Below are 23,857 nucleotides of genomic sequence, written 5' to 3'. Positions count from 1 at the left end.
CGATCATTGTCGAGTCATGTAGTATCTTCTGTTGTTCTTCGGCTACAGCATTCTTCGTATTCCGCCTCGAATGCTGTATCTTCTTACTGCGATTATTTCCTGACACTGTTTGCAAGTTTATATATCATCTGATGCATTCTACTAGCAGCTCCAATACACTCCTGTTGGAGACTCGATTGTTGTCAACGCTCTGGAACGGCTTGTTGATCTTGTATCATTCTTGTAGGGCTTAATTCCGCCCAAGTCGAGTAACGCCACACAAGGTCAGGCGTCGTGTTCTCAGTTGCTAAGCATGACCTCATTACCAGTACGAGTGTCGGTATGGGTCAAGCGGTTCTCTCAGAGATGACAATGTACACGAACCAACTCTATAATCACGCGAACAAGAAGCCACCTGGCAATGTCGCAATATCATGGTAGAGGTAATCACCCACAAGATTGCACTATGTCGATGCTGTGCAGTGCACCCGCCTCTTCCATCGGCCATGTCAATAGTACTTACAGAAGACTTGAGATATATCATGCTAGAATATTCTACTTCTGTTCTCATTCCTGCCGTCCGCTGCCTTCGTCAACTCCCTTCGACCTACAAGTCTCTATCATCAATGATATCTATACCGCCGTCTTCAATCGCCTCTCTAAGCTCCTCAGCTGTGACCTTTGGCTCCATAATGAGTTCCATGACCTCCGTTAGCCTTTCCTCATCGTAGAGTTCCTTCATCAAGGCCGTCGCCTCATTCACCCAACTACTCTTGAGATCATCCCATGATATCCTCCCTTCCAGATCATAGTTTGCAATGAACGAATAGAAGTCATCACCGATCCTCAAGCTGTTGGTATCTTCGTCTTCAATGACATACTTCAGCTTGTCTCTCTTCTTGTTCGTGCGGTATTTCTCCGGTATGCATGATGCGCTGTTAGTGAGATATCGTAGCAATCCGATCACCTGATCGACAACGGCTTGCTCATCCCAGACCCTGATACCCTTGAGATGCACAATTCTCACGATTGGCAACTCCTCCTTCTTTGCAGGCGTCAGCATGATGTTGCTTCCCCTCAGATCCGCGTGACAGATCCATTTCGGCATGAGCTCGGCACCCTGTGCAGCCATGACTTCGTCAAAGATCTTGCAGATGAGGAAAGGTGGGAAACCGTCTTGGAAGAGGTTTTCTTTGAGGTATTGTAGGTCGTAACCGTGGCAGAAAGACGTGACGTACCAGTTTCCTCTTAGGTCATAGTCGATGACCTTGGTGATGCGGCGAGAGTTGATATCGAGAAGGTTTTCTAGCTGTTCTAGGAAGGCTTCACGTTCTTCTTTCGCACGAGGAATCCTGAGTGCTAGAAGAGAGGAGTGGGTTGGGCCAACAAGGTTCTTGGGAATGACGGCAAGGATGAGGCCATTTGCGCTTTCGCTAATGAGCTTGATAGGCACGTACGTGTCCATAGCAGACTTGGGGACATTGGGTGGTAATGCCATGGCATGTAATGAATGCGTGTCTGGAATGTAGCGGTGAATATGTATATCGTTCGATAGCAAGCTAGAAGGAAGTAGCAAACCGATTGAGGAAACGGAAAGGCCTGTGACTGATCGCGGGCATAGACTAGCTGCTGGTAAGCTGCGTTTGCGGAGTGAACCCCCCAACCAAGCGGGCCGCAAGGACACTGGCAGTGAATGAGGAAGAGGTGAGTCGAGAACAACTGTTAGTGACTATAGGATAGACATATATTGTAGAATAAGTGAATGCCTGGGCTTCTTATGCTAGAGCAACAATAAAGGCTACGGATGAATGGACTGAGGCCCTTTGTGCTTTCAAGGCTTCTCTTCTCTAGAGGATATCACACCAGTAAGCTGAATAGCTTCATCCACTAAGTTGTTGAGTTGATCGAATTCGCCGTTGAGCCACCTGTCGAGCAAGACCTGATCTTCACTAACGAATTTTGGCCTTTCTGCGGGCAAGACCTTGGTGCATTCTTTGAGATCGTTAATGTTGTTTACGCCTAGAAGAGACAAGCGGGTGTAAGCCTTAGCATAGTCCTACATGATTTTGTTAGAGGAGCAATTTTTTTGGGATCTTGTGTAGTCATACCGCATTCCATCGGCCCTGGGCAGTAGCTGGGTCACTGAACTGCTGCCACGAAGGCTTTGTTCTAGAATCCTTGCTCAAGTTGATGTCGCTTTGGAATTTGATGACACGGACAGGAGCGTTGTTGGTAGTTTGTGGATAGAAGGCCATGTCCCAGATACCGGGAGTGGAGTCTTGTGGGTCACCGTCGCGGCTGGTGTCGACGAAGTGTTGTTGCGAAGTAGTGTGCGCTCCGACGAGAGCGACAAGATCGTGAGCATCAATGGTCTTATCTTGGAAGAGTTTGATGAGCTTGTCTGCAGAGTCTTTTTCTCCAGGAAGAAGTCCAGTGGGGCCAGCCTTGCTGTTATCTTTGCGCCCAACGAAAGTCCGAATTCGTGGTCCGAGCGGACAAACTACCGTCGCAACGTTGGCACCAAATTGGATGATATCTGCCATACTCATGCCATATTGGTTGTATTTGGTGTACCACTTCTTCGTTTGATCTGCAATATCCGAAAGACCGTTGTTGTCTGCGCGCGACATCTCGTTGCTGAGGAGGATACTGCCGTCTGCTCCACCAGAACCGCTGGTCTTAGACCACACCGCTGCGTCGTGAAAGCCCAGACGAACAGCTTGACGAGCGAACTTGCTGCAGCGACCAGAAGTACCGTTGAACTTGGCTGTCATTTCGTACGCCAACCATTTCCAATGGCAGCACAGATCAGCTTTGCAGGCGGCACTTCCGATGTTGCCAGCTGGAATTGAGCCGTCTATAGTCGCTGACTCGGCAGTCTTTTGGTCCAGGATGATGGCCTTGATATCTTTGCCGATGGCAGTGAGTTTGGAGTCTGCCAGGGTCTTGAGATCGCCGATGAGTTCTTTCGATGTTTGACGCTTCTCACGAGCAGCGAGATAACGCATCTCGTTCATCGTGTCACCCATCCCTGGGTGAGCTTCAATGAGGGAAGCACATGTCAGGAGGGTATAGCTGAAGTAGGAGAAAGCCTTCATTTTCGCCCACGAAGATGAAGTAGAAGTCAACAGAGACAATGAATGGTGGAGTTAGATTTGGAAAGAACAGCCATAAGACATGTTCGACTCTTATAGAAATGGCTTCCTACACATTTGGAGACTAGACCTCGCTCCATGAGCATATTAGATTGACAAGTTAGTGTACCCAGTTACCTTGAATGCTGGTATCACGACTAAATGAATACGAGCGCTGCCTGCCTTGCATATAGTCTGATATACCATTGCATTCAGCTTTCAGATCAATGGTAGTTGGTTGTAGCCAGGTCGTGTGATATCCAGAAGTAAGGTCAATGGAATTCTGGAAGTCGGAGTTCCCGGATTGGGAGGAACTAACTGCCAGGAAGTCAGGTCAGCGGCCCTTCAATTGGTTCAACCCAGGTGGGTTGATGAGCAAGATGCGCCTGGTTAGCGGATAAGCGAACATGGGAGGCGAGACTTCAATTGCAAGCTGTCAGGATACATAAAGTATATTGCATATGCATCTGGACCTCGGATACGAACAGTCGCCTCATAGAGCGAAGCGGCATGAGTTACTTGAGAGTCGCTCTAGTCGGGTTTCTTTTCTTTTACTGCATCGCCATTAATGGAAGCCCCGTGATGCTGGCCAAGGCATACTAGTATATTCGAGAGGACCCCGAAAGCGCGATCTCTTGAAATGGTTTCCATCCAGTTGTCAGCTGCATCAAGCATGTCGGATGTGGGAAGGCAGTCAAGAGGATCGACACGTTCAGACGCAGGTAATATACCGCGCTCGTATAGGGGACGTTGAATAGGTTCGTGCGGTATACGACTATTCTTAGAATCTGCTGGGTAGTTAGTCCCTGGATCAAAGTCGTAGATCGTGCAATCGCAATATCAAGCCGTCGATGGTGTAACCATTGCACATTAGTGCTTCAGCCTCACAGCCAAAATCGCCACACACTTTGGAGATCTCCGTTGGTCGTATTCAGCACATTGCGGCCGCCCCTCTAGAGTTCTAATGCGAAAAGCGTTGAGCTAGAAAGCCTTCTAGAACGACAAGCCAACTATGCACGTTGGAGACCATTGCAGTCAACCGGTAAGCTGCAGGCCAGTGCAGCCAGGCGATTACCATTTAGCCGGATAACGTACAGCATCCAGAGACCCTTTTGTTCCAAGCAGTCGTTTAGAACAGACACGGGACGCTTTCTTTCTGATTGTTCGTTGATCCGCACATTGAACGGCGTGGTGGATGCTGTAGCTCAATTTCCATGTGTTATGCCGAGTTTGATCGGTCTCGAGACGGGACAGAGAAACGAACTTTGTTCCACCCGAGTATCGCTTTGATAGGATAAATTTAGCCGCACGTTCAGAAAGCCACAGGTCGGTACCGGTGGGAAGGATTTGTTGCCGCAGCAGCATACCACAACGACGGGTCTTCGAACTCGTTTCTGAGCAAGGTCAGCGCGTTATGGCGCAAGTGTCCAGTGGTAAGAACCTCAAAGATGGGACTATAGAAACTGGAGCCAGCCATTTAGGTATCCTACTGGTGTACCAATGGTACCACTTGCAGAACCGTTGTGCTTGTTTGTTGACGACATCGGAGCTTTTATCGACAGCGCGCCATGGTGCGAGGGCGATCGCCAATTAAGTGGTTTCACAAGCCAGCAGGTTGATGCCACAGCCATAGGCGATGAGCACAAAGAGAAGATGGTTTGATCAGGAACTTTGGTGGTGGAGGTCATCGTGGCAGCTGCAGATTGTTGGGTAAAGAAGGGTGAATTGGGCGGAGGTGGGGCCGAAATCGCGCCATCCGAAATCAGCCTAGACGAAATCTAATTTCGTCCCGCCCGCGCTGAATTCCTGGGTGGCTCCTCACAGCCACCACCCGACGACCGCGATGCGCCGAGTAGACGCATCAACAACCAACAGCGAAGCTGCAAAGAGTTTAAAATATGACTACAGTTATGCTTCATGCGGCTTCATCACCAAATGCGCTGAGAACAGTAGTAAACATGCGGCTATGCTGCTGAACAGGACCCGTGCCTAAAATTTATGGCGCAGCTCAGCTGAAATCCTGCCATAAGACGGGCTTTGTTGCCCGCACTTATATGTTCCTCTCAGGCCTTCCCAATCTTCCTGCTGACTTCCGTAGCCCTTCCTCAGCGTAGATACCCAGGTTCATCTTTCTCGCGGCGCTTCTATTGTAGAACGCAACCCGCCCCCACCCGCACCTTTTCCTATACCTAGTCCACGAATCCGGCGCCGCGTAAATCCTCATTTCAAACGACCGTCCGACAAAGATGCTGCCCAGCAAGATGCGACGCTTATCTGGCCTTTTTTCTGGCCCGAAGACTTCTCTCCAGGTCCTTTCCGATCTCCATCTAGACAACGAGTCGCAATATCTCACATTTCACATACCTGTCGCTGCACCGTTTCTTGTTCTCGCCGGAAACATTGGCAAACTCATAGACTACGAACAATATCTCTCTTTCCTTGTTCGGCGGTGTAATCTCCACGAAAAGGTTTTCTTGGTTCTGGGTCCCTTGGAGTTCCACGGCATTGGCTGGATGGATGGCTTGCAGCTGGCGCATAAAATGGAGAAAGAGCCATCGACAAGAGGAAAGCTCGAGGTACTATATGAGACGAGGAGTGACATTCCGGGCACAAACATCACGTTGTTAGGGTGCACACTCTGGAGCAGGATTCCAGAATCAGACACAGCTGCTGTGCTGAGAAAGATGCCCGAGTTCGACGAGAAGGAGGGCATACAGCTTTGGGATGTGGCGAAGCACAACTCGGAGCATAAAAGAGACTTGAAGTGGCTTACCGATGAAGTCAAGAACGTTAACGCATCACCAAGCGGCGCTTTGGCACCAACGGGCTCCAGTACTTCGAAAGATGAGCGACAGCTCGTTGTCGTCACAGCTTTCGCGCCAGAGCTACATGATTGTTTAGATCCCTGGCAAATCGATGCGCCTTGGGCTTCAGCATATGGAACGAATCTGCTCAACGGCTCCCACTTTGGCAACGTTAAAGTATGGATCTGCGGTATGACAGGCCGAACATGCGAGTTCAAGCGAGGCGACACGACGATTGTAAGCAACCAGCGCGGCCGGCAGGGCGAGCATGTCACAGGTCTTCTGAAAGATGGCATGTCAGATAAGCAGAAGATAGGCGTATTTGACGTGATGCGAGTGGTCAAATTATAGAGCGTCAGCCGATCGTAGGGATGTTGCCCACTTTCGAATCTACTAAGCCGCTAACTACGAGTTTCTGTGTGCACATGACTAAATGCGATGTAGAATGCGAGGTACGACGAAAATGCGAGCCCCGCTTACGCTAACCAATCTCCCTTTGCGCCCTATGACACAACATCCACTGACATACGTAAGCGTTACGTCGGAAGCAACACCTGCAACGTACTTTCAGCATAGAGTCTTTGTTAGAGTGCTTACGGCATGGTACATGCGGCGCGGTAATTGGAGGGTATCCCTTCGAGTAACGATACGTCGTTATTGCATGAAACTTGGTATACCTACCCTACAAAACCCCGCAAGAACACCAGGCTCGGTTTCAGCTTCTATCTATAACATGTCTTCCTCGACTGAGACGGTAACTCTAACAGCATCATGCCTCTGCGGCACCCACAAATACAGCACCACCTTTCCCGCATCCGCTCTTCCTCTACCTGGTCACACGTGCCATTGTACAAGCTGCCGGCATCTTAGTGGCTCACTACACACCTCTCTCACAGCTTGGCCCGAGCCTCGCGCCAATGTCGATATCAGCGGCCTCAAGGTTTTCAGTGCCTGGGAGCGCTTCGAGCTGCTGTTCTGTCCCACTTGTTCGAGCCCAATGTTCTGCGCTTTCAAAGATCCAGGGAGGAACTTGGGGGTGGTGACTGGTACGCTGGATAACGTGGATATTGGAGATCGCCAGCTGATCAAATTCGGTGGCATGGGATATGTGCTCGACACAAAGGATGGGGGCGCCAGTCCCTGGATCTGCGCTCTCAATGGCGATGGCGTGGACTTGAAGAGCTACGAGGAGATACCACCCGGCCGTGGTGTAGAGGCAAAGGAACTACCTGCAGACTGGCCTGGATGTTCAACTCTCCCGGAACTCGAAGCAAAGGAGGAGGACAGCGTGCCAATACGCTGTAAGTGCGGTGGTGTGGATCTGCTCCTCAGCCGAGGCGATTACGGACAAATGGCCGAGAAAGATCTGCCCACCTGTGTTGAGCCTGCCAGCAGGAAGCTCAAAGCCAGCTTCTGTGGTTGCAACAGCTGCCGGCTGCAAAGCGGAAGCGACGTCTTTTACTGGACCTTTACAGAGACGAAATACATATCTTTCGGAAAAGATGACAGCAAACCCTTTCCAAAGAACATGTTCGATCTCAAGAATCTCATCGACGCCAAAGATTCTGTTGTCGGTACAATGAAGTATTACACTTCCTCACCGGACGTGTGTCGTTACTTTTGCGACACTTGTTCGGCCGCTGTGTTCTATGCCACTGCTCGCCGACCGCAGATTGCCGATGTGGCTGTCGGGTTGCTGGATTCTAAAGACGGAGCGAGAGTTGAGAATATGCTTTCGTGGCCTTTCGGGAAGACGATGAGTTTCCAGGAAGACGGCGATGGCGGGTGGCGGGAAAGTTTGTTCGAAAGGCTAAGATGCAAGGCGGATGAGTGGCGGGTCAGGAGAGGGTATCCGAAGAATTGGACGAGTAATGAGGAGTATGATAAGATTGAATAGGATGACAATCCAAAGACGTACAGGTAGCGTAGACTGTGGGTTTGGTGCATGCCGGGTCTGAGATGTGTCTATAGCCGCTCAAACCAATATTTTGTGAACAGAACACCATTATATCTATACGAGCCACGCCGGCAGCCTTTCCAGCCTAGAATATTACGCCGTATGCTCAATCTTCTTTGGACTGTCTTCATCACAAAATCCGTGCACAAAGCCCAACATGGTCATCACGTAGTCATCATGATGAGATGGATCCCTAGATCTTGAGCCCGAAACCCGCCTGCTGTGCTGGGCCGTCGCGATAAAGAGATGACAACTTTGTCGGAGGTGAGGTTGTTATAGAAGACGGAGTATGTGTGTAGGTTTCTTAGCGTGATGAAGTGGCGATCGAAAATGGCGTAGAACTTGTCGTCCTTGAAAGTCACCATAAAACTACAAGTCGCATCGAGCATCCTATTGAGTTGATTTGTATGGGCAAATCAAACACGGTAGTCCGGTGAGACCGTCTACGTGCAATGTGATTGCCATGACCTCACTGTAGTGTTTTGAGTGAGTGCACTATCGTCCGCACAGTCACCGCGACTCTGAATTTCACATCAAACCCTAGCAGTCTCACCTCTGAACTCTTTCCACACTCAAGTTTACAATTGTATCCTCTACCACTACATCACAACCATGGATTCCTGTTCCAAGACGCCAGATCAAGAGCCTCCTACAGACCCTTCTGTCACAGCCGCGCCCAAACCCCCAGACCAACTCTTTCGCGTTGTCAAAACACTATCCACACCGACATCCTCCGCAGGAGTCTACCTTTGTCTACCCCGCACGCTGCCCCCTCCATTCGAACCGACGAAAGAAGTGGACGTTGACCTTCAGGATCGGACGGCCGACGTTCACAACGTTTACCAGACAGTGCGCGGAAATACGCGTCTTCGTCAACAACTGTCACTTCTCTCGTACAAGAACTGGAGCGATGTCCTTTACGAGAACATGCAGTACAACAGCGCATCTTTTCTCGAGGACGAGCATTTAAAGATGCTGCCGCAGCTGGTGGTAGTTAAGATGCACAAGAACTCGAACGTTCTTCGGAACGAGGACTCGCAGATTGAGAGACAGCACAAAAGAGGGGGACGCGCTACGCTACATGTCGGTTCGTATGTTCTGCGCGCTCAGTTTACCACCTCGCCATTAACATCGTTCGTTTGTCTCCGCCCTGTTTTCGGACCCACGTTAGCGCAGTTCGGCGAGGCCAGCAACAAGAACCAAGGCAGCATTCCAGGTTGGTTCGTGGCACATATCTGCGCCGCCCTGATCGATGCCGTGGACTTTCTGCATGACGAGGGTACAGTGCATGCAAAGATTGAAGCATCAAATGTAATGCTGAATCTCTACCCTACGTACATGCACCATCGGTACCGAGGATATCCAGATGTACAGCTCATCGACTTCGCCTTAGCTAGTCAAAGCGACGAAGACGCCGAAGAACGAGACAACCGCGCTGTGCTGGAGTTGATGGAACATGTTATTACTGAGTGGAGCGATGTGGCGCCGTTCATGCCGTCCGTGAGCAATTTTCCTGCGTTGAGCGGAGAAGGCGACGACCCAATCCTCGTTCTATTAGCTTTTATCCGCATGATGCTTGCAGGAAATCACGATGGATGTACTGGTCTTTCAGGACTTTATGCACGAGCTGTGGATATTCGACACGAGGGCCCGCGGAGCATGCCGTGGAATGTGATGAGGTTACTGCACGCAGACCTGGTGATAGCCGAAGAGCTTGATCGTGCCGTCCGAGATCCGCTAGTGCTTGAGTAACGACCGGAAGAGAGACGATGACGAAGATGCTGAAAGACGCCCCAGTGACTATGGGTGGAAAAGGTCATGCGGGTAGGAAGGGGCGATATGTAGCAGATTCGACAGACGATAGCACCAGGTTCTCTGAAACAGAGATGCGAATCTGGCAGACGACGAGATGAGTAGTGCGGAACCACGAGTGCCGATACTTACCTCGCTGTTATCTGATAGTGATGAGGAGATGGGTTAGGAGAAAACGACACGAGTTCGGAACTGAGAGACAGATGATCAGGAGTAAGAATAGGAAAGAGCTGGACATGATGATGATGATTTTCATCGATAGTTCCTTCAATGAAGGCGGCAAGACAATACCACAGAATACGTATCCAGATGGTTTACAGCCACTCCTTGGGTACTGCTCTTTCTGACCATATCCTTTCGCTCTCCCATGCCAGCCAATCTGATCTTGTTGTCGGTAAGAGTCCCATGCCATTAACCTTCCATATACCCAGTGCCAGCATCAACATGTTGCATGCAATGTAAACCAGCTTGGCACCGAGGAGCCGTCCAGAGGTGCCGGGAGTCTCGTAGGGAGCGAAAGTGCGTTGGAGGCCGAGTACAGCAAGCACTGGGGTTTTGAACAGTGTGAAGACCATGAAGACGGAGAAGATTTGCAGCGTGTTTCCAGTCATGTACATTCCTGGTGTTGTTAGTCAGCTGGTGGTGGGATATCGCGTGACATGTACGTACCAAAAGCATTCATGGGCAGTTGCTTCGCAGGCGCGATGGCGACTTCCCAGGCCTTCTTCATCTTGAGTGTGTCCATCTCTTCTGGTGTCGGGGGCTGTCTCTGGGTCTTTGATGCCTGGGAACGCTCCTTCTTGGACAGAGATGGCGTGTAGCCTGGCGGGTCTGCGAGCGATGCGTTCTTCGGTTTGGATGCGGGCGTCGAATTGAGGTCAATCACCCACTGCGGGGGAGGCGGAGGCGTGGTGGACATGATGGCTTGGCTTGGTAGAAGCGTAGCAGCGGACGCGAAATTCTAGTATGTGGTTGCTTTGACCAGGATGCGCGGTCTCACAATGTTGGAAGTTGGCTGGTGGTGGTGGTGCGGAGCGGGCGTCTGGAGAGGTCCACACATGGCGGCCTTGGCGGATGCACGTCCCCTCCTCCGTGTTGACCGCTGTCAGGCTTCCCAAAAGTTGTAGTTCCCAAACCCGTCGAAGCCTTCACCTCTCCACGTTTCTCCGACCGATTCCCACGTTCCTCTGCCATGCGCGACACGATAAGAAGGCAATAGACGAGCGAATCAGCCATCGGACCCCGCACGCAGCCTCCGGACGGCAAGGGAGGGGCGCTAAGTCGCGAGGGAGGTTATCCTGATTGTGCCACGGCAGGCACATGCAGTGAGGGAACAGCCCAGCTGGCACACGCGACATTATTAGCCCAACATGAGCCAGGGCGGCCAAGATGCAAAGCTCTTTGCGAGGGTACGTTGGCCTTGTCATCCGGACCACCCACACCTCCCGACGCGCAGTCTACATGGTCTCCTATTCAGCCTGCCTCCCTGCTGTGAGCATGTGTCGGCACCATGATGTTTCTCCCCTACACCTTTGACAACACGCGCTTACAGAACCTCCGCACTCCACAGGGCAAAGTCGCCGAACTACGCATCGAGTTGAACAATGGCAACAAGAAGGACAAGAACTTCTCCGCGAAGAAGACGGCCCTCAAGAAGATTGTCGCCAACATGACCATGAGCAACAACGACATGGTCGCGCTGTTCATGGACATTGTGGGCTGCATGCACATTCCGAGCTTGGAGATCAAGAAGATGTGTGTAGTGACGTTCCTGTGAGCAAAGGCAATGCTGACATGGGCAGGTGTTTCCTGTATCTCGTCAACTATGCCAGGATAAAACCTGACATTGCGCTCAAAGCACTGCCCATCATACAGGAAGACATGCACGACAACAACCCCTTAGTCCGAGCCCTCGCCCTACGCACCATGTCCTACGTCCACGTCCGGGAATTCGTCGAAGCGACCGTACCACACCTGAAGAACCTGCTGAAAGACTCAGACCCATACGTCCGGAAGACCGCGGCCTTCTGTGTCGCGAAGCTCTACGACCACGATCGGCATCTGGTGGAACAATCAGATCTCATCGACAGGCTGAATGGCATGTTGAGAGATGAGAACCCCACAGTAGTGTCAAGCGCACTGGCAGGTCTCATGGACATTTGGGAGAGGAGTGAGAACATCAAGCTCACCATCGACTATGCCAGCGCATCCAAGATTGTTCAGATTCTTCCAGATTGCTCAGAGTGGGGTCAGACGTACATCCTGGAAGCCATGATGAACTATGTCCCACAAGATACGAGCGAAGCTGGGCTGCTTGCTGAGCGTATTTCACCGCGCCTTTCTCATTCAAATTCTGCCGTCGTTCTTACCTGCATTCGCGTTATTCTCTACCTAATGAACTACATCAGCGATCCGAAAGTCGTCACTTCGTTATGCAACAAGCTATCACCGCCGCTCGTCACGCTTCTCTCCAAAGGACCCGAGATCCAATATTTAGCCCTTCGTAATGCTCTTCTGATCCTACAACGCCGGCCAGAGGTACTCCGGAACGATATCCGAGTCTTCTTCTGTAAATACAACGACCCTATATACGTCAAAGTCACGAAGCTTGAGCTCATCTTCATGCTGGCGACTGAGAGGAACATCAAGGAGGTGCTGACGGAGCTTTCCGAGTAAGTCTCTTCCAGCCACTCTACGTAGGAGCTACTAACACCGGCCCTAGGTACGCTACTGAGATCGATGTCGACTTTGTGCGCAAGTCCGTACGGGCCATTGGCAAGCTCGCTATTAAGATCGCACCAGCAGCACAACTTTGTATCAGCACTCTTCTCTCGCTCGTCAGCACCAAGGTGTCTTACATTGTACAAGAAGCGACAGTTGTTATTCGCAACATCTTCCGAAAATACCCCAACCAATACGAGTCGATCATCTCGACACTGTGCGAGAATCTCGATTCGCTTGACGAACCGGAAGCGAAGGCGGCTATGATTTGGGTCATCGGACAATATGCAGACCGAATAGAAGACTCCGATGTGCTTCTCGAAGACTTTTTGGACACCTTCCAAGAAGAGACACATGAGGTGCAACTAGCACTGCTCACTGCCACTGTCAAGCTGTTCATTCAGCGACCTACTCGCGGCTCCAGTCTGGTACCAAAAGTACTAAAGTGGGCGACCGAAGAGACAGACAACCCTGACCTGCGCGACCGAGGCTACATGTACTGGCGGCTGCTCTCGTCAGCACCTGAGCAGGCAAAGCAGGTCGTCATGGGCGAGAAACCTCCGATTACAGCTGAAGAGTCTGAGAAGCTCGATCCCGGTACTCTTGAGGAAATGTGTCTAAACGTCGGCACGCTAGCTACAGTGTACCTCAAGCCAGTCAACCAAGTCTTCCGCAGCGCCCGCCCACGTAAATTACAAGACTCGCCTGCACTGCAAAAGCACGAGCTACCCACCGTCAAAGCAGCACAGCAGGCTCGGGAGCGCTCCGCGGCAGAACGCTCAAAGCTTGACACTACTACGAATGGCAACGGTCACCTTTCGCCAACAAGCGCAAACGGTATGGCGAATGCTGTCAGCGATGCGGACATGTACTTTGCCAGTGTGGGGAGGCAGAGTACGTTTGGTGGCAGCCCTGTTGCCGATCAAAGCAGTGGTGCAGGGGGTGGATGGGTGGTTAATCAGAATGAGCCGCAGCATATGGTCATGAGTCCTGGGCCAAATGACGGGAACCAGGATCTGCTGCTTTAGGGCGGGTGGTATATACATGACTGTGGATAGTGTAATGAACATGCTGAGTTGGATGTCACCAATGAAATCATCAAGATGAGCCGTATACGTTACTCAGACGGTATTTCTCAATAGTTTTGAGCGAGCTATCGGTAGCCTGGGTTCACCATTGCATACACGTGCCAACCCAAAACCAATGCGGTATGCGTCAAATTAGCATATCACCAAGCCTCGACTTCCAGAGCTTGCACCTATTAGTTGCCCAGCCGCATGTTCGTCCCCTCATTCCAAAGCAAAATAGCACTCGAACATATTCGCTGTGCCTTTTCGACAACCACCGCCTAGTCATCAGCCAACAAAGGTGCCCTCTCCCTGTCCTCGCTGACAATCTGGCCACGAGGGAAGGGATCGCGTCCAAGCAAGCCGGGCATGCCAACAGCAAGCGAAAGCAAGAAGAGCAGGCCACCGATTGTGAAGGCAAAGATCCACTGGAACTGGAAGAGATGCGGGCGAGTGAGGAACTGACCAACGCCGGTTGCTAGAAAGCCAAAATTAGCAAAGATCTTCTTCAACCAAAGCAGGGCAAAACTGGAGGGCAAAAAGAACTTACAGAAACACAGCACACTGAGGGCAAATCCCATCGTGTAGTCCTTGTACGCAACCAAGAAAAACATGCCATAGCCCAACCACCCCCAAATAAACACATTCGCCACGATCCTCGCCGCAAAATGGTTCGAATGCACCGCAATAGCACCAACCCAGTACAATGCAACAAAGTTCCACGCCAACGGTCCACTAACCGTACCAATATGAATAGCCCTTGGCGCAGTGCTATGCCTGAAATACGCCATACTCAAATTCGCAAAGTTGAGCACAAGCAAGAACAGCGCCAGCCAGTAATGCATGCGCGTGAAGAGCTGCACAAAGCCGAACAAAAGCAAGTTATTGGCGATGAAGTGGCTGCCGAGGTTCGCGGCTGAAGTGACGTATGTGGTGTCGCTCATGTACAGGGCATACGCGTAGCCGAACTGTAGGACGAAGATGATCAGGACGTAGACGGAGGTGAAGATGCTGGACTGGGCGAAGGGTGTGGAGGGGTTGTTGTGCCAGAATTTGTGTGAGTGTGGGCCCGAGGGCGCGGCGAAGGTGGTCCAGATTGCTGAGACGACGAGGAGGAGCCAGGAGATTGTGGTGGTGATTTTGTAGAGCAGGATGGATTGGTCGGAGTGCGAGTCCTTTTTGGCAAAGGGGTTGAGGCTGCTGCCATTGCCGTTGGACTCGGTGGTGGGGGCCGTGTCTGCCATCTTGGTGAGGTTCAACTGCCTGTAGGTGCGAGGTTTGTTGAGGGTGCGATGGATGTTGATGTTGGTGGTTTCGTGGCGAGGGGGCAAAGTAGATGAAGGAAGAAGAATGAGCCCAAGTGGTACGACTATGAGCAAACGTGGAGCCAGGTAGAGGGGGCGTCCGCTCAATCGGGTACTTGCACCTTTGCACCCACTATATTCGCCTTGACTAACAATGCACGCGACTGTCCAAGCTTCCTGTCAAAGGTGCCAAAGAAGAAAAAGAGAACAAGAACTTGGAACTGTACCAACGAAAAAGAAAAGAAACCCCCCATCTGTCAGATCCATCAGCCACCTAAGTACTCGCTCGCTCGCTCGCTCGCCCCAGCCAGCGTTTCACCCTCCCAAGTCCCTACACACACTCCGCCCAAGGCAGCCAGCCAACTAAACACCACCAAGAATCAAGGCCGGGACCCGAAAGTACGTCACCCGTAAGCCAAGACCTCTAGGACATGCATGATGCGCATGTCGCGCGTTGGTCTGCCCAGGTGCCCCACACCGGAACCTAGTCTCATGATAGGGAATACGCGCTAGGCATCGGCTCCCGCCCATGCCACACCGGTGCTGAGATGCTGCATGCTGGATGCGGCCTGCAGTAATGGCGGCGGCCCAGTACGGCATTCGGACGGGCGCTTAGGCAGGGTTTTCCAGGTGGGTACAGGCCAAGTGGCAGGAGGGGTGTATTGGTACTTTGCGTCGTGTTGGACTTGCCAGTCCTGCAGGCGTCGGTTCAGCCGTCATGCCAGATTGCATCGCCAAAATTGTTGTTCAAGTAGTCATGCCATCAAGGGATGTCGTGGGAGAGAGAATTATGGCATTGCTCCCACACATACTCTTCCGCGGGGGGTATCTATCTTCTACATGCGCATATCCTAAGTGAGTCTACAATCGACGATCTCTCCCCAAAGAAAAAGACAACTCCAATTATTCGCGGCTAGTGCGCCGATTCGCTAAAACCAAGTCAAGGTCCACCAATGAACACCAATCCGGGTAACGTCAGGCGTAGTATGCCTGGCATAAGCCGGCAATAACCACTGAAGGATGCAATCGCGACATTGCAACGCGATGTGCATAACAAGAAGTTGATAAAGTCAAGAGGAACCCACTTGCGTGAGCTACAATGGCGACTTGTTCTAGTATCAAGGACCTCTCAGACGTCCCTCACGTTGTCTTCGTTTTTGATCCCTACTTCGGGGTACTCGGGCCTAGGCTTGTTTGCTGACTCGTTCGAGCTTGATGCGAACGGAATCGCACCGTTCGCTGTGAACACAGGTAGATCAGCCCTCTTGCTTGGCGGCGACATGTGCGGAACACCAGGCATGGTCGTATCCTCTGCGTGTGTATTGGCAACCCATTGTAAAGTTGCGGATCCCTGTGGGCTCGATGTGTCCGGCGGCGAAGTTACAAAGTCCAGGTTTGCACCAAAGCTTTGCGCCGTGTAGTTGACAAACTGTGACATATTCGACGGTGGCGGTGGAGGAGGCGTGTCAGCACGAGAGGGTGGTGAGACGTCCGAGAGTGGCTCCGACACGGTTACAAATGCCGGCATAGGGAGTTGTTCACGTATTTGTTCTGGTGTTATAGCCATATCATGCAACTCAGTAGGCGGTTGCACGATTCCACCAGAAATCCGACGATCTACAGCTGGAGGCTCCATCAAAGGTTGTGCATCCGGGAACGGCTCTTGCACGGGAGACTGTGGCAGGACGTTAGACGAGTCTGTCTGTACTGGCTGCGGTTGTTCGAGAGGTGTAGTAGCCGCAACTTGCATCTGCGGGGCCTCGGGAACAGGTGATGGAGGTTTCGACGACTTTGCCGGCCGACCCGGGCCTCTCTTAGCGGTCGTTGCAGGTTTAGTTGCCGGTTTCGCTGGAGGAGCGCGAGCAGCGGGTGGCTTCCGTGTAGTGGTCTTCTTTGGTGCTTCGGCCGCCTTTTGCTTCTCAGCTTTCTCCTGCTCTCGTGCATCATGCTCCTCCTTTGAAGGCATCTTCAACGTGATCCTCTTGAGGCCTGAAGTGAGTGCATCAACGCCGTCGTTCTCCTTTCCCTTGGTCGCAGCCGCCTTGACAGAATAGCTGGAGGGCACTCTTGCTACTGCCGGACGTTGAGGGACACGGGCTGTCGCAGCAGTCGTCGCTGTTGACCCTCTTGCTTTCTTCGTAGCCACTCCATTAGTTGAAGCCGCAGAAGGCGCAACGCTTCTTCGGCTTGCCGCCATACTCGGCGCACGAACGCTTCTGTTTTCCCCTATCGATGAGACGCTAGAAGCGATACTCATGCGACGAGAAGCAGAGCGCGCCGGTGCTGGAGCTTCTGAACTGGCTGGTGCAAAGTCGGCAATCGTCTGGCGCCTACTGGCCCGTGACTCTTGGCGAGAAATGCTTTCGTCATCCGATCCAGGCTCAGCGTAAGATGGAGCAGCTTTACGACCACGCAACTGTCGTCCTGACTTGTCGACATGAACTGCGGCTGGCGCCGGTGCAGCGGCTTTCTCTTTCTTCGCTTTTACTTCTGCTAGATCTTCTGGCCTGAAACTGCGGGTCTGACGATCAGAGGGTATCAGCAAACTACTCAAAGCGTGTGCAGCGGTAGCCCAGTCAACTTCTGGCGGTGGTGGAGTGGGCGCTCTCAACGGATTAGAGGCGTACTTGGCGGAAAGGCTACGATTGATCTTTGTTGGATCCACGACTTTGGCGACGTAGGACTGTGTGGGTGAAGAGAAATGGGCCAGACGCTCAGCGCGCGTCACCTTTGAGGCAGTTACAGGCGGGGGAGGAACGAGACCTTCCAGCTCGGATAGATGGCTTGCCTGCCACCATAGAGGATCGTAACTGACAGGTGTGAGTTCTGGCTCGACGGACTGCATGGGGGCGTCTTCATTCTGTATACCAAGTCCACTCAATCGGTTTCGCATAGAGGAGGCGAGGCCCTTGGATGGTTCTGACTCCTTCCAGACTTGACCATCAACAAGACCGCTCAAATGACTGAAGACGCCACTGGTAAGTGCTCGGTCGCTGTAACCGCCCTCCAAGACGGAGACGACACGACCCTCTACAGATGTGCCCTCCTCTTCGGCCAAGCGGACCACGTCGCGGGTGAACCGAGCGTAAAATTCGGTGGGCACGTTGACGCTATGACGCTGCATGCCGGCAGTTTCCCACTCGCTGGCGTCGAAACCAGCAGACAGGAAGATGGCGGCCTTGGGCGCGGGGTGGTTTGGTGACGCCCGCAGGCGGTTGGTGTGATGTTTGAGATACTGGCGAGTCTTGTCGAGCAGTACCAGGTATTTGTCCTCGTATATGGCCCAGAACTGCTCTGGTGTCTTCCACGACTGCAGGTGCACGTTCCAGATGGACTGGCCGTGTGCGTTGTCGATACACAAACTAGCGGCCTGAACTTTGTCGTCATCACCGTCTTCGCAAGGATACGAGTTGATATCGTGTAGACTGAAGTAGCCGATTGAGGTCTTCTTCCAGTTGGGTGTATTCTTGGGCATGTTTTGGACCTTCTTGTTGCGGGCCCATGTTATAGCTTGCGAGCCATCTCCGTGATGCAGATCGAAGTCAATGATGGCTGCGTGCGTGAGACCGTATGTCATCATGGCGTGTTCGATGCCGACGTGAACATTGTTCAGCCAGCAGAATCCGGAGGGAAAGTCGTCGGAGCAGTGGTGGCCAGGCGGGCGGATACAGACAAAAGCTCGGGAAGGACCACCACCAAGGCTGGTTCCCTGAAAGACAGCATCGACGGCATCCAAAACACCGCCGAGAGCACCCTGAAAGGCGTTGAGCGATTCGGGGCAGAGGTACAGATCTCCAGCATGTAGTTGTTGCTTGGGTGGTTGTCCCGGAATTGCAGGGGTATCCCTGGCCAGCTCTTTCCCTGTCGATGCCAGCTTCCGCTCTGCGTTCTCGCACAACGACTTCAGCTCGCTCATCCACTTTGTTCCGTGTACGTTGGTGACGACCTGTGAGGTGATGTCGACTGATCGGGTAGTCTTGCGGATCTTGAACGGTACACGCTCGGGCGGATTGTGGTGTGGGTGTGGTGGATTGTCCCCCTCGGCGTGGCGCTCACCCAGTCGCACATAGGCTGCTGAGATGCCCAAGACGCTCGCCAGTATCCGCTCTGGTCGCTCCATGATCAAGCTGAGGTGGCTCTTGGGCGTCTTGGGCCGCGAAAAGCGATGGCCATAGCACTGGTCGTGTACGATGACAATGGTGCCCGCATTGACTGCGCCTGCCATGCCCTCGTGTCGCGCCATGTCCTTCTTGAAGTACTCTTCGGCGACATCACAGGCGCGCAGTGGTGGCTTCTCCTCTACATACGTGGGGCCGAGCGGGCTCTTGGGCATGGGTGCCTGCATGTTTGGGTTGAAGGACGAGCGGCGGGATGCAGACGTGCCGGGCCGGGGAGGGTCGCCGCGGAGGGACGACGTCGATGCCTTGCGTCCCAAGGCGGGCGTGGTAGAGCGGAAGCTGGCTACACTCGGGCTGCGTTGGACGGCATTCGCCTTGAAGTTGGGCGTCGAGGGCGTCCGGCGGAGACCAGCGGAACTGCGGGGGGAATTGAGGGCGGGAGACTGCGGCAGCGGGGTGTTGGAGGCCGAGTGCAGGGAGAGGCGCTTGAGGGGGAGTGAAAGGGGATTCGCGTCGTTGGGTGTTTGTCGCGCCCCTCGTGGAGTGCCGGGCCTCGCGGCGGGGCTGGACCGCGGTGAATTCTGCATCTTGGCACTGTATGCCCGCGATGCAGGACGTGGCCCGTCGTCGTCCTGTTGGTGCCTGGCTCTGGTCGGATGGGTTGGAGGTGAAAGAAGAAAGGCGCGCTATGACGAAGCTATGTCGCGTCCGCCATCAGAGCCACGACCAAACAGGGTCTCGCGCCTAAGCGAGCCTCTAGCTCAACGGCTCTTCACATGTGCATTCCACAAACTGGATTTCCGCCCTGGCACACTGCACCAGAGACGGGGCGGACAAGATGTCGACTACTCTATTCAAAAACATCACGTGTCACAGCCTCCACGCTCACGCCGAGCTGTGCTGCAACATCCAGCCTAAACCCAGCTTCAAACTCTGCGTTTTCCTTACTATATTCCTTCCACAACGATGAATCAATTGGCATATTGTTTGCTTTGGGCAGAGTACTCAGCGTCAAGGTATGAAAAGTTGAAGGAAATCGTCGCAACTTAAGAATGCGGACGAGAAACGCCAAATATTGTAAGTTTTATATACAACATGAACCTTGCGTACGGTGGGCTGACGGCTAAAAAGGCAACATCTTGCATCTTCACTTCACTTGTGCATTCAAAGGACCTTGCGCTGAAATCTGGCTGTACGTTCCTTGTCAACTTCTGGAAAGACATAGAGCCTACGAGACTGTGATAGCGGCCAGACCCATGCTATACGACAGACTGGACAACAATACCTAGGCAACATCGTTACATGGGAAGTTGTTTACGATTCCGGCCAAATGGCGGGGTTGCCTCCTACCTCTATTCATACTAATGGAGAAGACTACTGCATGGTTTCACCGTGCGAGCATACTCTCAACACAACATGAACCTAGCGTCTACCTCGCATGCATCCAAACGCTACTTGCTCCAATGTTACACGAATCATGCATAATGCCAATTCACCAAAGTGTTCTTCCCGAGAGGTTGGCCGCCACCTTCTGCACTGGACCATTGTTCTCGCTTCAGTCGGGCATCCTGCTTCTGCCTTCCAATGTCTCGATCTTTCACGGCACCAGTTTATTCGACTTCCCCTTCGAGCTCGCCCGTGTGCATTCCGGGTCGTTCTTTTCCGGTATGTTGTGACTTAACTCGCGCAAGCCAATCCATCTGCTTCCGGCTAAATCTGTTCCACATCGACGCCTACGACAGGCTCATGCAGGGACACGAGAAACTTGACTACGTTGTCGCTACAAAAGGCCTCGGTAGGTTTCGAAGACCTTGGAATCAACCGTGGTTGAACACCACTCAGGGGTCAATAGGCTCTATTTTGAACCGAACGGACGACGCCGTGGGGTATCACCACGCAAATTGACGCCATCATCGCAATGTCGATCTTTGATAATGGCGCTATCTAGGACGGTACAGGCAACGGAAAAAGTAAACTTCAATAGACCATGAGAAAGGGACAACACGCCGTGGGGCTGCCCATACTCCTTGAGTCTTAGTGTCGACCCATTCTTCCGGTTTTCGTATCCGCTGCGGGCCGTTTCCCCTCAATCACGAAGCCGCGAACCACGACAAACAGCCTCGTCGCCAAAGTGTCGCGGAGCTGTAGAACTCCATCAAACATCCACGACAAATCTGCGTCTGGAGATCGCATGAGATTCATGCGCCCATAATTAACAGCAGCGTTATGGATCACCTTTTCCGACGTAACCTATAATGCACTACGGAGTAAGTCTGCAGCTGAAGAGTATGCCTACAAGCGCGAGTATGGTACCTGGGCGTTGCAAGTGGCCTGCTAAACTATATGGGCGACCTAGATCTACATACGGAATGATCGACTAGCCAATGCAGCGTACGTTTCAGCCCCAAGGTCCAAGTCGAGTGTGGTCCAAGATCCATTCTACTCGCTCTAGATACTACCGCCGCTACCATGACTATCGAACATTACCCGATTGGTTTCTTGGATGCAATTTCATCAGCTGCACATTATCCTCTAAGCAAGCCATCGCGGTAGTGCATAGATTCCGTGTGTACCACAGCTTGCCACTACCCGGAGTTGGGCCCGGAAGCAGCAGAGTGGCCAATTAGGACACCCTTCGGCATACAACACAGATGCCCTGAGTTCTATAAGACGAACATGCTTGACTTATGTTATGGCATCGTTGTTTGTGGTGATACTCTCATCCGCTTCATAGCCAAGAGCCTGTCACGATGCGCCTCGGCAAGATCATCTCCTTGAGCTTCTTCCCTGTGGGAATACTCACACAAAATGTATACGAGCCAGCCGACTTCGACGTTGCTGCGGCACTGTTGCAGAATGGTGTAGACATCAAGACTATTCCAGGCCTAGCCGATCTCTCCAAGCGAACTAGCTCGAGTGGATGCTCGATCGCAGTAAGATTCTTCCTGCCATCATGCAAAATTCTCAAAAAGAATCGGTACTGACTCCAAACCAGTGCAGCTCTCTCAAACGCATCTTTGGCGATGCAAAGGTCGAAAGTCGAGAAGAGACTGCCTATACCATGGCCATTGATTATTTCTGGTCAGCTCAGCAGAAGGTCGCTCAACCATACTGCATATTCAAGCCTGAGAAATCGCTTGATGTATCTACACTTGTGCTACTATCTCGCCTTACTCAGTGTCCCTTTGCAGCGAGAAGCGGGGGGCATGCGGCCTTTGCAGGTGCATCAAACATTGATGGCGGCATCACAGTGCTTTTCGAACGCATGAATGAGATCACTTTGTTGGAAGACAAGAAGATTGCTTCTATTGGACCCGGCAACCTCTGGTACGATATCTATACGACTCTGGCCGAAGACAACCTAGCAGTAGTTGGCGGCCGCGTCTCCGGCGTCGGGGTTGGAGGTCTTACAACAGGTGGCGGCATCTCGTTCTTCTCAAACGAATATGGCTGGGCTTGCGACAACGTTGCATCTTATGAAGTCGTTACCGCCTCGGGATGCATCATACAAGTCAGCCAAAAGTCGTACCCAGATCTGTACTGGGCGTTAAGAGGCGGAGGCAACAATCTCGCCCTCGTCACAAAGTTCAATCTCGAAACGTTCCCCCACGGCCCGCTGATGTTTGGCGGACAAAGGAGATTTTTCAACACCAGTTTCCCCGCTGCGATCGATGCCTTTGTCAACCTGGGCAAAAGTATAGCAAAGTATCCCAAGGCTGCACAGTTCCTAGCCATGTTTCTGGACGCCCCTTCCAACACCCAGATCGCGGTTGCCGAGTTGGAGTATGCAGATCCAGTCGCTGTGCCTCCGGTCTTTGAAGAGTATCGCAACGTTCCAGCCTTCCAAGACACTACGGAATTAAACACCCTGGCCTACTTTACTCAACAGTTGAACATTAGCAATCCAAAGGGCTACCGCGAGTCATTCTGGACTTCTTCATCTAAGCTAGATCGGGACTTGGTCGAGTTCATGACCGACGTCACTTTCAAAGAGTTCGCAAAAATTCGAGATGTCGCTGGTATCTTACCTGCAAACACGTTCCAAATCATCACCGTTCCGCAGCTCGAACAGATGCAAAAGAAGGGCGGAAATGCGTTGGGGCTCTCACCTTCTGACGGGCCGATCCTTATCATCAATCTGAGCAGTCGATGGGACAAGGCTGAGGACGATGAGCGTGTCCTGAAGGCCAACGCCAACATCGTCAGAAAGATGGAGGCAGAGTCGAAGCGCAGGAACTTGGTGAACGACTACATCTACATGAACTACGCTAGTCAGTTCCAGGACGTTGTTGGGAGCTATGGAAAAAGTGCAGACAAGCTGAGGCGAATCGCGCGCAAGTACGATCCCACTGAGGTTTTCCAGAAGCTGCAACCGGGCTACTTTAAGCTGCAAGGACCGCCGAATAAGAACTGGCCATAGGTGTGCCTAGAATCATTGGTTGTAAAGAATATATCGTAAGTTTCGCGCGAGGACTAGGCTGAAAATACAAGCTCACGATTGCAGGTGCTTTACCGCTATCAGAGTATCGCGTGACTAACCCGCATCCACATAATCCATATCAATCAAAACACAACATTCATCTTTCACGAAACAAGTTTATTGTGGACGTTCTGCGCCATTGGTACCCGTACATATAACCTGCCTTGTCTGATAAAAGCAACAGCCGATTGGCATGGCTGTTCTGGGAATTAGACCGGAGTGGCTTGCAGCGCATCGCGTCTTTCCCTCACGCTGACAGGCTCAAGCACACTTGGCCCCCATTTCCGTACGGTCAGCTGGGGCGGTGCTAGTCGAGCGACGCGCCCCGCAGCCTACTTAACATCATCCTCTTTCCTACAACCATAGGTACCAGCCTATGCACAACACAAACATCAACGACTGCATGGCGCCCGACAGTCTAGAGGCGTGTATTGAAGAATTCGAGATACGTGATCGAGACGATGCTCGCGGTGGCACCTCA

At 52.3% G+C, this 23,857-nt stretch overlaps 9 protein-coding genes across 9 annotated transcripts; 4 read left to right on the top strand and 5 right to left on the bottom strand.

The window, feature by feature from the left end:
- Positions 1 to 586: 586 nt before the first annotated feature.
- Positions 587 to 1,477, bottom strand: ACET3X_000366 (uncharacterized protein; the record flags this gene model as incomplete). The annotated part of the gene is made up of 1 exon (XM_069447653.1): positions 587 to 1,477. The coding sequence occupies one exon, from the start codon at positions 1,475 to 1,477 to the stop codon at positions 587 to 589; it is 891 nt and encodes a 296-aa protein (XP_069310608.1).
- A 272-nt stretch (positions 1,478 to 1,749) lies between these two features.
- Positions 1,750 to 4,787, bottom strand: ACET3X_000365 (uncharacterized protein). Its single transcript, XM_069447652.1, has 3 exons — positions 4,555 to 4,787; positions 2,088 to 4,507; positions 1,750 to 2,035 (listed from the first exon to the last, which is right to left on the bottom strand). The coding sequence occupies exons 2-3, from the start codon at positions 3,075 to 3,077 to the stop codon at positions 1,811 to 1,813; spliced, it is 1,215 nt and encodes a 404-aa protein (XP_069310607.1). The 5' UTR covers positions 3,078 to 4,507; positions 4,555 to 4,787; the 3' UTR covers positions 1,750 to 1,810.
- A 572-nt stretch (positions 4,788 to 5,359) lies between these two features.
- Positions 5,360 to 6,268, top strand: ACET3X_000364 (uncharacterized protein; the record flags this gene model as incomplete). The annotated part of the gene is made up of 1 exon (XM_069447651.1): positions 5,360 to 6,268. The coding sequence occupies one exon, from the start codon at positions 5,360 to 5,362 to the stop codon at positions 6,266 to 6,268; it is 909 nt and encodes a 302-aa protein (XP_069310606.1).
- A 2,218-nt stretch (positions 6,269 to 8,486) lies between these two features.
- ACET3X_000363 (uncharacterized protein) lies at positions 8,487 to 9,626 on the top strand (the record flags this gene model as incomplete). The annotated part of the gene is made up of 1 exon (XM_069447650.1): positions 8,487 to 9,626. The coding sequence occupies one exon, from the start codon at positions 8,487 to 8,489 to the stop codon at positions 9,624 to 9,626; it is 1,140 nt and encodes a 379-aa protein (XP_069310605.1).
- A 374-nt stretch (positions 9,627 to 10,000) lies between these two features.
- Positions 10,001 to 10,605, bottom strand: ACET3X_000362 (uncharacterized protein; the record flags this gene model as incomplete). The annotated part of the gene is made up of 2 exons (XM_069447649.1): positions 10,001 to 10,305; positions 10,356 to 10,605. The coding sequence occupies 2 exons, from the start codon at positions 10,603 to 10,605 to the stop codon at positions 10,001 to 10,003; spliced, it is 555 nt and encodes a 184-aa protein (XP_069310604.1).
- A 451-nt stretch (positions 10,606 to 11,056) lies between these two features.
- ACET3X_000361 (uncharacterized protein) lies at positions 11,057 to 13,435 on the top strand (the record flags this gene model as incomplete). The annotated part of the gene is made up of 4 exons (XM_069447648.1): positions 11,057 to 11,095; positions 11,257 to 11,441; positions 11,489 to 12,358; positions 12,409 to 13,435. 4 exons carry the CDS (start codon positions 11,057 to 11,059, stop codon positions 13,433 to 13,435), a joined length of 2,121 nt encoding a protein of 706 aa, XP_069310603.1.
- Positions 13,436 to 13,755: 320 nt separating this feature from the next.
- Positions 13,756 to 14,718, bottom strand: ACET3X_000360 (uncharacterized protein; the record flags this gene model as incomplete). Its single annotated transcript, XM_069447647.1, has 2 exons — positions 13,756 to 13,952; positions 14,025 to 14,718. 2 exons carry the CDS (start codon positions 14,716 to 14,718, stop codon positions 13,756 to 13,758), a joined length of 891 nt encoding a protein of 296 aa, XP_069310602.1.
- Positions 14,719 to 15,592: 874 nt separating this feature from the next.
- On the bottom strand, positions 15,593 to 19,563 carry ACET3X_000359 (uncharacterized protein). The gene has a single exon (XM_069447646.1). It carries the CDS (start codon positions 19,481 to 19,483, stop codon positions 15,908 to 15,910), a length of 3,576 nt encoding a protein of 1,191 aa, XP_069310601.1. The 5' UTR covers positions 19,484 to 19,563; the 3' UTR covers positions 15,593 to 15,907.
- Positions 19,564 to 21,646: 2,083 nt separating this feature from the next.
- On the top strand, positions 21,647 to 23,316 carry ACET3X_000358 (uncharacterized protein; the record flags this gene model as incomplete). The annotated part of the gene is made up of 2 exons (XM_069447644.1): positions 21,647 to 21,829; positions 21,892 to 23,316. 2 exons carry the CDS (start codon positions 21,647 to 21,649, stop codon positions 23,314 to 23,316), a joined length of 1,608 nt encoding a protein of 535 aa, XP_069310600.1.
- Positions 23,317 to 23,857: the final 541 nt, after the last annotated feature.

This window comes from Alternaria dauci, chromosome 1 (genome assembly GCF_042100115.1).
Source record: "Alternaria dauci strain A2016 chromosome 1, whole genome shotgun sequence".
Taxonomy (NCBI): Eukaryota; Fungi; Ascomycota; class Dothideomycetes; order Pleosporales; family Pleosporaceae; genus Alternaria; species Alternaria dauci.
Note: the sequence above shows the minus strand (reverse complement) of the source record. Positions and strands in the feature narration are given on the sequence as shown.